At 36.7% G+C, this 16,941-nt stretch overlaps 1 protein-coding gene across 2 annotated transcripts in view; it reads left to right on the top strand.

Annotated features, from left to right (window-relative positions):
* Nucleotides 1–16,941, top strand: part of LOC113635597 (gamma-aminobutyric acid receptor subunit alpha-2) — a 49,048-nt gene that overhangs the window by 9,255 nt on the left and 22,852 nt on the right. For both annotated transcript variants that reach the window (XM_027135114.2, XM_047802685.1), the window contains exons 4-7: nt 5,471–5,538; nt 11,871–12,091; nt 14,168–14,250; nt 14,385–14,528. In XM_027135114.2, coding sequence (XP_026990915.1) covers nt 5,471–5,538; nt 11,871–12,091; nt 14,168–14,250; nt 14,385–14,528 — 516 coding nt within the window. The remainder of the gene's footprint in view (nt 1–5,470; nt 5,539–11,870; nt 12,092–14,167; nt 14,251–14,384; nt 14,529–16,941) is intronic.

Below are 16,941 nucleotides of genomic sequence, written 5' to 3'. Positions count from 1 at the left end.
AACATAATATAACATCCCCAGAGTGTGAAATTATTAATATTGGTCATTGAGATTTTTGCATTGATTTGAGGTTTTATATTTTAATGTAATCAAAGTTAATATACTTAATTTATTCTATTTCATATTGTGCTAAATTAATGCACATCTGTTGTTATTAATATAACCCTGTTGTCAGGCAGGAGGTATATGAGCTACAGGCAATTTGTTCCTGCCAAAATAATCATCCTTGTTTCATCGTATATAAACAGCACAAGGACTAATTAAAGCTTTCCGGGATGATCAGCATTCACTGTGTCTACATTGAGGTTAATTTCAATTCTTTGAGGATCATTTAAAGAATTTTAGGGTGAACATTGACCAAAATGTCCTGCTTTTGTTTTGACATGGAAATATAAATTTTAGAGGTTTGTGTGTGATTTTTAGAGCCCTCTTCTGCCTGTTAGGTGAATCTCAATTGCAGTGAAAAGACTCATTTCCTCTTTCCAATCCACCCCTCAACCCCCCATCAACATCAGCCAACATCCCCCAACCTTCCCCACACACATAATCAGTTGATTACTTTTACAAATGGAACAATTCCTACAGGATGTCTAAAAGAAAATTCAACAACTGTGATATTAAAAGTGTTTATCTTTATAAGGGCTTTTCACATAGTCAAGCCTGACTGATCTTGTTTCACATTTCAAACTGCTAATACTTTACCCGGGTTTAACAATTAATCCTGGCTATTCATAGTCTGTTGTTTTAGACTGTACATTAATAAACCCTGGGCTCACGTTCTTATTTGCATATTTGCGGTGTCAAGAACCATGATTGGATAAATACAGTGTGGGACCGCTTTAAATAACAGCTTGTCTTGGATTCTCATCAATGAGGAAAAAAATGACAGGTCTGTCTTTCCTTGTTTGACCAGGTATTGTTATCTTTTAACGCTGTCTAATTTTTTTTGGCCTTTTAACGTTTGCTGTGAAAGCTGACCAGAAGTGTTTTTCAGTGTCGTGTATTTCCACCTTACTACTGCCTGTCATTACCAAACTGTTTTTGTGTCACTATGTCCTGGTTTTCACATGATATGAGGCACATGCTGAATTCATTTTCTGATTCAGTTTTTGTTCCTACCTGGGGTTAAAATAAGGAATATTAAACAATAATTGCGACAGTTATTTTTATTTTTATAAAGTGTGTTTTTTAGAGTCTAACACATATCAGTTGCCGAACTAACATCACGTCCTGCATTTTTCCCTAGTTATTACTTTATTGTTGTAAGTGAAATTTATTTCGATTCAAGAAAATTGTGCATCATCTGTATTGATTGTGTGTATAAGAATGTTGACTTGAATAGTCTTCCATTTAACGTATTATTAAAAAAGATTCTTTACAATGACTGGGTAAATGGAAATTTTATTCAGTCTGCCTCAGTCACTTTTCTCTTTTCTGAGATTCAGGACTACACACAAACATGTTTTGTTCGCACTAAGCTGTCAGTCAGAATATTACGCCGTATCCAGATTTAGTTAGTTAATGTGCCTCATACAAGAGTGTTGGAACGTAACCATGACGACAAGCATAAATTAAGATTAGGACTGGACTGGATTTATCCTTCAGCATTGTTTTGGCATTGCTATGATATATTTTATCAATACTAGCAATACAATGGAATGATCCTATTATATTATGAAGATTAATCTTGATCTGCTGGTCGCCTCTCTAAGTGATGTGCAGCACATTATCCTGACATCACATTTTACACTGGAGAGTAAACACATTATTGAGTATTGTAGCAGAATGAATTGATTATGTATGTAATCTCACTGGCTACTTTAATAAGATCAAACATGTGGCAGAAGCACAATGCAAAAGAATTATACAAATATAGGTCAAGGGTTTCATTTTATGTTCACTTCTTAAGAGCGTGATCTTGTGACGATTGTTGATGCTAGACGTTCAGGTTAGAATATATTAGAAAAAAAAAATCTGTGAACAACAGTTCTACATGTGCCTTGTTGTTGAGAATTGTGGAAGGAAAATGGACAGACTGTTTTGAACTTACATTACTGTATAAGAACCCCACCCCACCCCCCACCATCCCTATAAAATATATATTTTTTTAAAAAAACACTCGTTACAACCACGGTGAGCTGATAAGTATATCAAAACTCACAACACATTGAGTCTTAAGGCATATCTGCTACAGTACATGGGTTCCACTCCAGTCTGTCAAGAACAGGAACCTCATACTATAATGGGCACAGGCTCACCAAAACTGGACAGGAAAACATGTTGTCTTGCCAAACATATGTTAAGCTGTGCTTATTTTCTTTGAGCCTGTGGACACTGATATACTGTGTTCATATATAGAGACATCAAGTGAGCTCTGTCAGTGAGTTTTATCAAATCATTCATTAGTCTGACATTCTGGTATGTATAGGAAATGTATAGGAGCTCAGTACACCTCTTTAAGACCCTTACAGAAGCGAAAAGACAGAAGGATGTCATAGATGAGTTTGGTGTTTAAACCGAGATGAGGGTACATACAATATAACAATGCTTCTTTGAGTCTGTATATAAATGTGACATTTCTCTATCCACATACCAAATAATGTGCAGGATCATTGTCTATGTTTTGCTAAAGAGAGTTTTATTGACTGATTGATCGATGTGGGGCTGTGATGAAGAAAGGTCCCAGAGCCCTACTGGAATCAATTATTGCTAAACTTAAATTATTACAGTGCTTGGGAAAAAAAATCATATAGTGATAGTATGCTGAAGAGTGTTAAAACTTACTAATAGCTAATAGCAAGCTAATTTATACAATGTGCATCAACGTGGCATTACAATGTAACAGAATGACTTGGAGTGCCTCACGAATTTGGATTTGTCACACACCAAACGATAGGCTGTGCATGGAAATGGAGCAACAACTCCACAAGGCATTAGATCCTCCAATAATTTAAATTTTAAATATGCAGTGTCATTGATTCAAATGGCTGAAATCCCTTGGGAAAAGTACTTAGAAGCCAAAGTTGGCATGAATTAGCTGGCAACAGTGAACACTGGGAAGATAGCAGAACACCAAAATGTAGAAATACTACAGTCAGCTTGTTTTTTTATTGCTGTTTTGTACCCTTAACTATTAAGCCTTACATTTTTACGACCTGTTGTGCAGCTCGATCCAGTATTCTTTCCTGACCGTCACCTAGCCTATCAAAATTGCTCCATCCTCATTGAACGTATTTCTATTGTTACTGTACCGCTGAGGCTGATTAACTTTAGCACAGTTAATGATCAGCAAGGGCTCGATTTCTCACTGTCTGAAGAAACAGGTTTATTGTCATCGAATTGAGGATTTAATGCTCTAATAAAAACTACATCCAGGTGCAACATAGACAGATTTCTGGTTATTATTTCACCCTCAAGAGATCATTGATGATGTTGAAGGTAAAATTATAGCCTTGTTCTCCACTCTGGGGAGCTTGGATTAAAGGCGAGCCACGTGACAGACCTCTTGTTGCTGAAAAGTGGTTTATACAGACGACAAAGCTCCTGGATGCTCGATTGCAGACTGAAAGGTTCCCCAGCATATGTACACATGCATATACAGGACTGAAATTGTTACATACTGCTGTGTTTTGTCTTGCTTATGTCAATTGAAAAAGCAAGTAGTGATAAAGTAACAGAGTTGCACTGTTCTTGAGACAGGGAGAGAAAAATAAGAGTTAGAGAAAAATAAATTGTGCAGCTCCAATGTCAACCTGTCAGAGTCAAGTTGCTGTCATCTGGAGTAAGCTCCTGAATATGTGAACATATCTCATCTATAAGTGTCTCCAGCCTGGAGGATTTCCCAGGAGGCAAGGCTCCATATCAACTCATCCCATCTGGCAGGATCCTCATTCTAGCGTATGCTCCCTGAACTGTGACCTTTCTCAAGCATGACCCAGCCACTTTACATTCAGCCACACAAAACCCAGAAGAATAAACCAGGTCTGTAAACTCTAGTAGGTGGAGGATATGGCTGAAGACAATCTAGATGGAGACAGAAAATGTGGTTCAACTTATTTTTGTTTACCAGCATTACAAATGTAATAACACTGGAATTGGAAACACTGAAAAAGACTAAACATTGGTTGATGTGTTCATTGACTAAAACACTTGACCTGTATATGCATGGTTTTGCACGATTAAGCTTCTGCCACAGGACTGGCTGACTGGACAGTCACATGAATAAGCAGGTATAGATGTGTTAATACTACACTGCCTGCTGTGTTTTTTATGTTTTATTTTTATTTATTTATTTTTATTTAATTCCGGCATAATTGTCGAATGTCAGCCTCTGTGACCCACTGCAATTATTTTAATTATGCATCCTGGTGAAAACAAAAAGGACACGCGTACAGAGTCATTGAAGGCAAGAGCTTCTCTGTACTGTATGTATGATCTGACCTCAGTCTCACAAGTAGTGTCCTGTGATGGGATTGTGTGTCATGAAGCAATCAAATGCATTATGAGAGCCGAGGCACAGGGTAAAAAACATCAAGGCAAGCTTTGAAAGCAGCATTCCTTCCTCTGTCTGAGATGAATTAACCAACCTACATTACAGATCTATTAATAAACCAGAACATCATCCCGGGGCTCTGAATGCATGCCTCAGTTTTAAACAGTAAATTATCACCAAGTCCTTCAGGGCACCTTCTTTTAATTCAAGACGTGTATGAAAAATAATACTATTGAATTTATTTTATACTGTATACGTTTCAGGTATATATAGAACTGCAGTAAATGCTCGCTGTTCTTGCTGTGGGGAAAGCTGAAAGATCATTTAAAGCTTTTAGTTGAACAGAAGCCATTGTTTTATTGGTAGCATTGTCTGATAAACTACATCATTAGATTTTCATCATCTTTAGATCTCTATCCCAATGAATAGTCAATCAAATAAATTTTATTATCTACTCTTGACACAGAATACAGAACTGAATTTTTAATATACTGTACACTCTTTGACCAATGACTCTGATCCTGATCAAGATCCCGGAGGTCTTTTTTACAGCACGTTGTTTAGAGCTAATGAGCAACACTTAACGATCCACATCCAAGTCTTCCGAAGAGCCACCACAGAGAGAACAAAAAGACAAGAAAAAGCACTTTCTGAGTCAGCCAGGCCTAAACAGGCACAAGGGTGAGCAAAATGACACAGACAGCAAGACATAAAAAGAAAGAGAAATATCTATTTAATGGCAATTACCAAAATAGAAGCAAGAGTCCTTCAGTGGTAGAGAGACAATGCAGAGCCAAAAAAGACAGCACTGAGGTGGATTTACAAGCACTTCAAGACATCTTTTCATCTTCATTTCACATGGGAGTATAGTGAGGATAAAATAGAAACTCTCTTTTAAAAAATGGACTTATTTAAGTAGTCCATGAAAATTCCTTTATCAGATTATTTTTTTGTCTCCTAACCCATTCTCTTTTTCAGATCGGGTCACCACGGTGAAGACTGATATCTATGTCACCAGTTTTGGACCTGTTTCAGACACCGATATGGTAAGATCACTGCTCTTAATCTTTAAAATGCCACAAAGAAAAAAGCCACATTTATCTTACAAAAGTAACCTTCTGAAATAGGACTTATCAGTGTAACTTCAGGTGTTATGATTGAAGTCTTCATAGTCTCATAACCTATAACAAAGCTTTTATGTTTTCATGGTGAAAAAACACGTGCTGGTGGAGAAAATAAAAGTAGTGCATCAACAAAAAAATTACTGCAAAATCTATTACAAATCCCTTGCACATTCTTATGTACCAAAAAAAAAATCACAGTCCTGTGCAGAAACTGCATAACCGAAAATAATTTGCAATTTGTTACATTTTATAGTTTTTTATGACAAAGTTCCAAACATGCTAGAACTGAAATCGAATTTTCGTTGTTGATTTCCTTTTTTTTTTTTTTTTTTTTTTTTTTTAAGTCTGCATAGAAACAGAGGACAAAATCAGACATTAGTAAACAGTAGTAGATGGGACTGTTCACTACATAGAGGCTACCCATGAAACCATGATAGCGTAAAAACAAGGGATCAAACTGAATGACATCCATACATCAAATCAGTTTAACAAATTGACAGTTCATTTGAAATATTTTGGGTAGAAACCACAATTATTTTTAAAGATGTTTCCCTTACTCTGCTCAGTTTTGTCAGAGAGAGAGAGAGAGAGAGAGAGAGAGAGAGAGAGAGAGAGAGAGAGAGAGAGAGAGAGAAATACCTCATGTGTGTGGGGGCCAGTAGTAAATTGACAGTGGCCAATAGTGGCCCTGCTGGTATCAGATGCCACCATATAAGGGGGTGAAATGAAAAGCAATGCCACCTGACTGCACCCCTGCCACACCGAATTAGATTCTCCTCCCCTGATAAGCCAGAGGAAGCAGCTCTATGACTCACGAATCCGCCAGCGCAGCTGTCTCCATTATCAATTCAAATAGTGACGCAGCCAAAGCTTTTTAACGCAGGTTTTAATCAGAGCAGTCTAAGCATGGAACCAGACTCAGCATGGGGTGAAAAGGAGGCAAATCTATTCATAAATCACACAGGAGGTGTATGCAGATGTTTAAAGATATAAATATACATATGCGTATAATACATACTGTATTACACAGTCCTCTAAATAGATGTATTCGGATTTAGCCCATTTTATCAGGATGCTGGCGTTTCATTCTGCTGGCGGAATGGAAATCGACTTATAGGACATTTTCAATCAGTATTAACGAATTCATTCTTTTATTTCTACAAGTCTGATAAAAATTGGTCAGGACTGTTGGTTTTCAGTTCTTTTTTTTTTTTCTTTTTTTTACCTCTGTTGGAACCATTCACAGAATTTTAGTGGTTGAGGGAAAACCTTCAAATTTTAGATGCTCATGAGCAAGCACTTGGGTGTGTCAAAGATCAGAAATGGTTTTAATATCACAGTTTAGTCTAAAGATAGAAACAGCTTGTGTTTTCTCGTTGTTGTTTTTATATGGCCCTTGGGAAATGCTGCAAAATTCGACAAAAAACAGAGGTAGAAAGGCTATCACTGTCAGCAGGGTGTATAAATTTCCTCAACCTCAGCTACATACATCACTCGAGTTTATAATTAGTCCAAAAAAGAAATGTGCATGCGCAGCCATTTGGGGTTTTTTCATTTTTTTTTTTTTTTTTTTTTTTTTTTTTTCACACCTGCATGTGATATTATCTAACAAATTGAGTTTGTTCTCTTTACAACATATGTAGGCTTTCTTTGTCTTGCAAGCTTCATATCTGACAGCTCGCTCACAGCTGCATGAAAGTCAAAATGTCCTACTTATTTTGCCTCCCGCGGGCTTCCAGTGTTGATGCACACCTCAGCCATTCAACCTGAATTAATATAAACCAGATGCCTTGTGAACCTTACCGGCATGTTTTTAAAATAATACATAAATCTATTAATAACACTGTTCATGTTTTCATATCATGTCTTGAAGCTTGAGACATTAGAATTTCTCTAAAGTTACTTTCTACCTGCTAATATTTTGGAGCAGTTGAACGGTATTACTGTATACTGCGATGACAGCGTTGCGAAACACTCCTGTATGGTGTGCACTTTGTGTTTGGTACTTTTGCTTCAGAACAGTGATGTATAAAGTAGTAGAAAGCAATACTTGAGTAAAAGTACAAGTATCGTACTAGAAAAAGAAGTGAAAGTCACCTTTTAGAATATTACTCAAGTAAAAGTCTTAAAGTATCTGATATTTGCTGTACTTAAGTATCAAAAGTAATTTTCTGATATTTAATGTACTTCAGTATTTGAAGTAAAAGTAAAAAGTAAAATTTCTGTGATTTTCGGTGGACATAAGAGCAGGGGCGGCTCTAGGGTTTCATCTTTAGGGGTTTTAGCCCTCAGTGAGAATTTAAAACAAGAAGAGTTTTATATTATATATTATACAAATACATAGTAAGCCAAAAGTTACGGTATTATTAAATGGCAAAAGTGGACACCAAAATTGTATGCATGATGTAATGATGCCAGTCTTGAATCAAATCAGTTCATGTATGCGTGCATTCTCTACAAACAGTGTGTCCAATGAATGCAGTCACTAATAAACTAATATTCACAAGACAAAGACCAAATCAATAAATGTTATTTTTATTTAGTATTGATATTGCATTAATATTTTGTTTGTGCTATCAACTTTGGTAATAAGAATAGTGACATTTCACTGCTTTTAGTTGCTTTTGGTTGCCGCCGTTATAGATAAATGCCTCCAAAATAAATGCTGCACGTGCCTGGGCTTCCCTGTAGAGCGTGCGGACGTGCAGTGACACCCTAGGAGCAGTGATTCGCCAAACCTCCCTTATTGCAGTCGCACACATTTCTTCTGATTTTATTTTGTAGTAACGAGTAACGAAGATGCTTATTGTAAATATAACGGAGTAAAAGTATACATTTTATCTCGGAAATGTAGTGGAGTAAAAGTGAAAGTTGACAAATTTTTAAAAAATATTTTTACTTCGTTACATTACAACACTGCTTCAAAAACACCAGCTCTGTCCTGTCCGTGTAAGATTAAACACTTCTCCTGCTGCGTCAAAGCACAGAGAATCGCAAACCAGCAGGACCTCGCCTCCACCACTCGTGCCCATGTTCCGGTTCCTCTTTCTAGCTCTCTGTCCAAATCCTCCAAAATTCATCCCTTGTCTACTTCCACGGGTCTCCCTGTGTCTCTTATCATTCCGACTCGTTCCATTCTCTCAGCTACATACTGGATTAGACTAGCCCTGGAGAGGGACCTGTGTCTTCTTTCTCCTCTTTCTTTCAGGGAATAATGATGTGAAGCATTAATGTATAGCATCTTTTCAGCCCTCCTCGTTACTGATTTACAGACTGTCCCCCTTCCACAGAAGAGACGCACAGGCTCAACCGGCAGGTCCAGGCTTTTCTTTGATATATTTTTCATTTTCAAAGACAAATTGTTCTATTTCTTCGCCTGCACACATTCTCAGGAGCTCATCCTTTCTCTCATTCCTTCCTCACCTTCCCCTCTCTTTCTCTCTTTATTTCAAGGGGTTTGACAGTTGTCATTTTTTTTTTCACCTTTTGAAATGGATTTACTTTCGTTCTTCTGACAGCAAAGCCTTTCGTGGATCCTACGTATCCCATACTGTTCCCTTCTCAATTAATGAAAATGATTCTTCTGTGTTTCATTTCGTTTTTTAACCTGATGTTACATACTCTCCAAGTTCTTTCCAAATATCTTACCTGCAGCATTAGGCATTGAACGTTAAACAAGCTCTTTGATCATTGATCCGTCTGCTAAAGTAGCCTCTAATGAATTATGGATGTTTATAAGAAATGATTAGATCTACTGGGCTGTACTTGGCCTTAAACATCTAAGACCGCATTTTTTTCTTCTTCTTTTTAGCGCCATTTCCATTATAATGATGATGAATAGTCTTATCATGTATTTGGTGTTTTATCCCTTGTTGTCAAGTGGTATCGATTGTTGAGGTAAGATCTTGGTGCTGTATCTAAAGGACTCGAGGCAGTGAATAAAACCTTTTTTTTCTTTCACTCAATCCTGGCTCACAGCTTCTCTCCGCTTCTGCCTTAGGATCTTTTGAACTTTCATTTTCAGACTTAATACTGTACTGAACAGTGAAGTCTGTCTATAAACAGAAAATCGATATATGCTGCAAAGAGTTGGAATGGATCACACAAAAAGCACATCATTTCTATATTTCAGTTTAAATTTTTCACTTTAATAATGCAGAATTTTTTAATCATTTGAAAATGAAAAGCCGTTTCATGTTATATAAAAATTCAATAGAATTCTGTGTATCATAATAGCTTTATGTTCTAATTGTAATGATGAAATTTCCAATGAAGGACGTATTTATCTTGCATCGAATCTTACATTTAATACGAGGTGCACAGAAAGAAATAGAAGATTTAAAGAGATTTTGTACTTTGAGAAATTAATAAAGTGTGAACATTAGGACCCATATAAACTTAAACGCAGGGAACCCCAAGAACTCATGAGAATAGTGTTACATTTCATGTTTATGGCCCGGTTTACTATAATCATTAGGTGCCTTCATCTCTGTCCCTGGGTGACCACAGTGAGTCGCATCTCCAACGGATTGCACAGTATCTAGTAAATTAGTGTTAGGGTGTGAATGTGATACAGACGAGGCTTCCCTCAGGCTCAGAGGAGAGGCCAGGCCCAGTCAGTGATGGATGAAAGGGAACACTGTAGGTTACTTTGGTTTGATAAAATAGCTTTTCACCTGCCTTGGATTCCTGTGGATAGAGGCTGGGGCCTGGGAAAGACGACAGGAAATAAAGAGGGAAAATGAGGTGCGCTAAAGAGGAATTAGGAGCAATAGGGTGAGAATACAACAGGGAAAGTGGAAAAAAAAGAAAGTAAAGCTTGCGAAAGGGCATAGATTGTTTAGTGGCTGAACTGCTCTTCAGCCCACAAAGGTCGATGATTGGACTGCCAGGGTCAAATAGACACATCACTGCTTTTTCTGGAGCTGCTTATGCTGCACCTGCCTTATCCTGCACCTGATATCCTGCACACACAGCCTTCACACTAACAGCTGGTTGTTTTACTATTAAGGTAAACACAAGAAATATCCTCTCTCTCTCTCTCTCTCTCTCTCTCTCTCTCTCTCTCTCTCTCTCTCTCTCTCTCTCTCTCTCTCTCTCTCTCTCTCTCTCTCATGCTCATTTTTTCCCCTGCTGTCAGCATCCCAAAGCTGTTGTATTTACTTTATTAGGGTCAAAGGTTTTCCAAGCAGTGTTTTCCAATATTAAAAAAAGTAATGAGTATTCATTTTATTGCTTTATACTTGATATTGACATAGAGTTTTATCCCATTCACTTTTATTATAGTAATTCAGTTTAATAGTAACCTTCAGCCAATTGAATTGTCTTTCATAATAACAAAATGATTATAAAAGAAAATAAAACAGGTATCCTGATGTTTTTAATGGAATGTAATGTAAATTTGAATGTAAAATTTTATATTTTTACATCTTTATATTTTGCTGGATTTTTCTACTGTCAGTTGTTTGCTAATTTTTTATTGAAATATTTAATTCTGCAATAATAAGTGTGTACTGCCAAATTTACAGAGTTCTAGCTTGGAGATGATTAAGATGATGATGATGATTTTTTAATACTATATTTAGACAAATAGTAATAAGATCAAAACTCTATTTTATCTTTAGCAAAAATTATTTTCCTGTTTTTGCTGCATAATATCAACACCTTGATCACCTACTAGCTCATTCTTTCTCCCTACGGTGTATTTCCTTTCAATGTATTAATACCAGTTTTCTTCAAAATCCTAATTGAACTGTGTGAAATAAAAACCGATTTAAAGATTTTAAATGCTCAAAATCTAATCAAACTCTCAGCATTTCACCTTCTACTGTGTTATCACATGATCTTATCATCCCAATACACAGTGCAATCAGCAGTACGAGATGATACTAGATGACTAGCCAGTATTAATTGTTAGACTATGCAATATGTATTTATGCTAACTCAGATAGACACAATCAAGTGTTGTATTGGATTATGTGTACACAGTAAGAATAAAAATACAATAGCTTGAAATGATTTGGAGCAAGATTTGCTTTCAACAGTCCAGATTGCATCATTAAACTGGTCTAGTTATTAATTATTTAAAAAAAATTGGCAGTGAGTTTAAGAACAAAGATGAAAGCTTCTGTCAGTGTTACATAGATTCAATTATTTTCAAACTTAAAATGAAAAAGATGAAAAAATTCAGTATAAAACATTTTGGGCACTGAAAGGAACATGATGTTTCTCTGTTTAATTGTCTTTTCAACCAGGAATACACAATAGACGTGTTCTTCAGGCAGAGCTGGGTAGATGAACGGTTAAAGTTTGTGGGACCAATGAACATCCTTCGTCTCAACAACCTGATGGCCAGCAAAATCTGGACTCCAGACACTTTCTTTCATAATGGGAAGAAATCAGTGGCACACAACATGACCATGCCTAATAAGCTCCTGCGTATCCGGGATGATGGCACTCTGCTCTACACAATGAGGTGAATATACTGTATATATATATATAATATAGACTGAATTGTGTAGCATGCCGCTGACTATAGTATGAAACATGTCTGGTAGAATAGTGCAGCAGTAATGTGTCTTGTAATACACCAGAATCGTAGGTTTGATTCTTACTGTAGCTCAGGTATGAACTCAGTGTTCGACTTGCAGGGCTTTGAAATTACATGCATAAATCATGCTGGAAGAATGAAAACAAATTGTGGTAATGTTACTCAATTCGATCTTTCAGTGCCGGGTACTCATGAATTATTATATATATATATATATATATATATATATATATTTTTTAAGGGTAGGTAGATGAAAGATCGCAAATTAGGAATAAACTAGAAGTAGATAATAATATATATGAAACATGACTGCTGATTCAGTGGACTTAATAGGTTTCTACAGTAAATGATGCCTCAGTAAAGCCTGGTGTTTGACTTATGCCTCACTTGTTATACATCAAGTACGATTCCAGATTTCTTTTAAAGTATTTAAGGAATAACCAACCATGTGCTTGTGCTGGTTTATGAAAATTTTATAAAATTCAATTTAACTTGGGAAAAAAAAACACTGAATTGAGTTTAGGTTGATGGTATCCTAAATCTGTAACCTAGTGAACTAGTGTTAATGTATTTTTTTTATAGAGACTTCAGAGCACTTAGGTACATTGCTCTGGGTAAGAGGTGTCTGCCAAATGCCATAAATGTAAACTTTATTTGTGTAGCACTATTAACAATAGCCATTATCTCAAAACAGCTTTGTAGAAATGTATAAATTCAGGAAATAAATATGTAAAAATGAAATGTGTAAATTTCCTAATACGCAAACCATAAATTATGAGATGGTAAGCCATCCTCATTATGGTGACACCAAAGAGTTTGATTATTAATCATTTCCCTTGTATAACGGTGTACTTTCTGGTTGAAAGGTGGAAATGTGTAACCAGGAAATTCTTTCAAGTCTAATTTGTTGAAGTTGTGAACTGTTCACTGATGAGGACATGTCCCCATGTCTTTGTGGTGTGGTATGCAGTGGATTATTTTCATAAAACAGCATCTCAGCTATAGATATCATAGTAGTTTGCTACGGATTATAAATTACCTTTTATCAATAAACAACATGTCAGACTGTTTAACCGTGTATACAATGAATTAATCAAGCATAATGTTCACTTCCACTGTAGCAGCTGCAATCAGTTGTTTGCTCACCATCTACAATTTTAATTTTTCTGTTAAAGGTAATTAAATCAAAAACGCAGCTTGCCAGTTTACAGAGAAACCCGAAACCGCTGCCAGTGTCCGATAACTTACTGATCGTTACAAAGCGCTGACATCCTTAACTCCATCTATAAATGTTATTAACATAAATGTCTATGTACAGAAAGCTTTTAGCTCTCAACAACCCTTTTCTTTTACAAAGGAAATGAGTTTATATAAGCCATAGGTTATGCAGAATATCTGCTATAGAAAAACTGCTATAGTATTAGCATGAGCCTTCTGAGTCATAACTTCAACCCCTGTGTTTTTTGGTTCATATTTAAATCCTCCCATATATATAGTGTATAACCAATGTAACACCATATATATTAATTTCTCATTCTTGGGCGTCTAATTTCTGTATTGTGTTTCTGTATCAAAGGGTTACTGGTAAAACCAAAGCGCTACCCATAGAAGGTCTTGCCCTTTCTTTGAATTCATACATTGGAAGAGCTAAAATGTGTATATGCTATTTGACTTTCTGAGGGCAGTCTGTCTTTGTTAATATAATGTGGCTGACCTTTTCAAAGAGAATGTTATTCACATCAAGATACTAGCAGTTAATATCCTTTTGAGTGAGAGTTTTATAATGGGAAAAACAGGACAATGAATCGTGCTTTGTTCAGCTCATGCTCCAGAATAGGTGTTCTGTAGTGTATCTCTTGCTACCATGCCTTTATTTTTTGCTTTGCTTTGATTTTTTTGTTTAGTTTTATTATAAATGCCCTTGTCTTGCTGACTTATCCCTTAACATTTCTATGTTCACGTTTTATCGCAGTACTTAGCATGTGTGGATGTGTGTCACAGGTTGACAGTACATGCTGAATGTCCAATGCATCTTGAGGATTTTCCCATGGATTTCCACTCCTGTCCTCTCAAATTTGGCAGCTGTGAGTGTGACTATTAAATTTTGATCACCATGTTTGTTTGCAAAGCTTTATTTCTGAGATTATATTCTAAAATCATATATTATAGCAGGGTCAGATTACTGAGGTAATGAATTTGTGTGACTGACGTTCCACAGATGCGTACACATCAACCGAGGTGACATACAGATGGACAAAGAATGCCTCACACTCAGTGGTGGTAGAGGGGGAGAGCTCCCGATTAAACCAGTATGACTTACTGGGACAGACTGTAGGCAATGAGACAATTAAATCCAGCACTGGTGAGTGGCTCTGCATGAACTTCCATAAGAAGCCTTTTTCATCCTGTGTGTTTATTTTTTTTGTTTTTTTTCTTTCCTTACACTCCCCTTTTCTTTGCATTTTTCCTTTTACATAGGGAAGAATTATAATTATAGATATACCATACGGTTCTGTGTTCCAGCAAATACCGCATTTTATTTTCTCTGTTGCAGTATTTATATTACTCTGGACACAACTGAGCAACACAGCCAGAAACACTTACATTTATTTTTCACCACCCATTTCATCTCCACACCCCTTTCTCCTTGCTCTCGATGTATTCATGCTGTGGCCTGGGGTGCCGCTTTTCGCTCGTTGCCATTTAGCGGTTCAGTAAAGCGAACAAACACGGCACAGGGCGTAGCAGAGGCAAAACCCTTGACAAGACATTCCACTTCTGCTGAGCACAGAAAACCCCCAGTACATCACCTCACTGGATTTAGAGACAAGCATGGCTGGCATTCCAAAAGGAGAAAAACAACATTGTGTCTCTGGTTGTGATCCCTCTCTCTGTCTCTCTGGCTGTACATGTCATTGCCTTTCTCTTCTCTTTCTCTCTTCTCTATTTCACTTTGAATGAGCCAATGTCTGTATAGACATCAGGGATAGAAACACCTACACCTGTCTATAGCTCTGTGCCTAACACAGATGATGTGATTTGTGCGAAACAGACTGGAAGCATACAACCAGATTTTATTCTGTATTACTGGATTACATGCAACGAAACTAAAAGCAGCAATACACTTCCTTCTGCAGGAGCATCTGAAATGTCACTATAGTACTGTATATGAACAACAAGAGCTCAATCTTCACAAGACAACTGCTTTCCTAGGCTTACATGGTTTATTTGTCTGTGTGGCAGGGTAAATGTGATAAATCAATTACCCTATCATTTAAATACACAGCGCAACACCATACCATGGCTTTAAGTGATTTTGAAACAGAAACACTGTGTATGCTCGTGTCTTACGCATCTAGCAGTGGAGGATCGATCCTGTCGCTGATTGAACCTTACTCTCTAGTCACCATGGAGCCTCCTGGCTCTCTCAAACACGCACTCAATTACTGACGTCTTCTTCGAAACCACATCTCATGAGCACCTCCAGCTAGATAAGGTCATATAAAGGTCATTCCGCTCCTACATTCTGTCCCCTTTATTATCATTCATCTGATTGTCCAGCTCCACACTGTGCGAATTCTGTTAGACAAGCTGTTGTGTAGTATATGAGCAAAGACACTTCGTGTCTTCATGGACAGAATTCCCAGCAATACTGCTCAAGAGTCCTCAAGGGACACCTTTGTTAAAGACTATTTATTTAGCCAACCAAGAAAAAAAGTCTTGTTGTGAACAGCAGGGGTATACACACAGTATTACAGCACATGCATGTAAGACTAAGCAAAAAATAAAAATATATTTAAATTAAAAATGCAAACACAGTGCTGGCCTAAGGCTTTTTCCATGGGTAGGATGGTTAATCTCCTGATTGCATAGTGCCATATTAATCATCTATCATGACAGGGTTAGAATGCAGTCTTATTGGGGGAAAATTTATAGTGCTAAGCACAATGATTTTTAATAGCAGTTTATCCATATATGTTTATATGTGCTTGAAAGTATACCGTGTATCATCATAATATCATCTTAAAAAGCAATAATTTAACAATAAGATTTTTTTAATGCACTAGTGTCTTCCTGGAAATGTAAAACTGCATGAAAGACCTGACTGCTTTTCCCAGTTTAAGTGATCTCATACATCAATTATATTGAGGTAGATGGTCGATGTTGTGCTTTGGGTTGCATCAGATTTCGACTAGCATTCGGTTTCAGTGTTTTTGAAGTCATGGAGTCGTGCTCCTGATGAAAGTCACATGATTCACAGAAACAGGCTTTGCTGTGTTTCTTAACAATTGTTTATTTATTTATTTTTTTGACATATTAGCACCAATTTAAAAAAAAAAAACTTGATTCAACATTCCTTGGGATTTTTTATCTCTGAGTGCCACTTTGTGCTTTATGGTCTTTGGCTAATGTGAATATCTGTTCTGCTTTGCTTTTCTTTCTACAAAATCCCTTTCTCAGCAATAATGTGCTTTAGAACACCACTGGAATGTTCTCACAGCTGAAACCTTAGTGTCTAACAACACTTCCAGAGTAATTATTTGACTGGCTTTCTTTTTCTCTCTTCAGAAGATGACCTTTAAAATGCAATCATGTTTTTGAATCTTCCTGTGCATTTTTTTTTTTATCAAACCTCTTCTTGATGCACCCACGGATTTGTAATTTGTTCAGTACCCTGGTGTATTTGCTACAATTCTGGCACACTTTCTTTGTCTAGTCAGTGTCTGGGGATGAAATTTAAAAATGACTTAAAAATCCTTGAGGAAATGTTTGGG

This window comes from Tachysurus fulvidraco, chromosome 17 (genome assembly GCF_022655615.1).
Source record: "Tachysurus fulvidraco isolate hzauxx_2018 chromosome 17, HZAU_PFXX_2.0, whole genome shotgun sequence".
In the NCBI taxonomy this organism is placed as follows: domain Eukaryota; kingdom Metazoa; phylum Chordata; class Actinopteri; order Siluriformes; family Bagridae; genus Tachysurus; species Tachysurus fulvidraco.
This window is presented reverse-complemented; position numbering and strand designations above follow the sequence as displayed.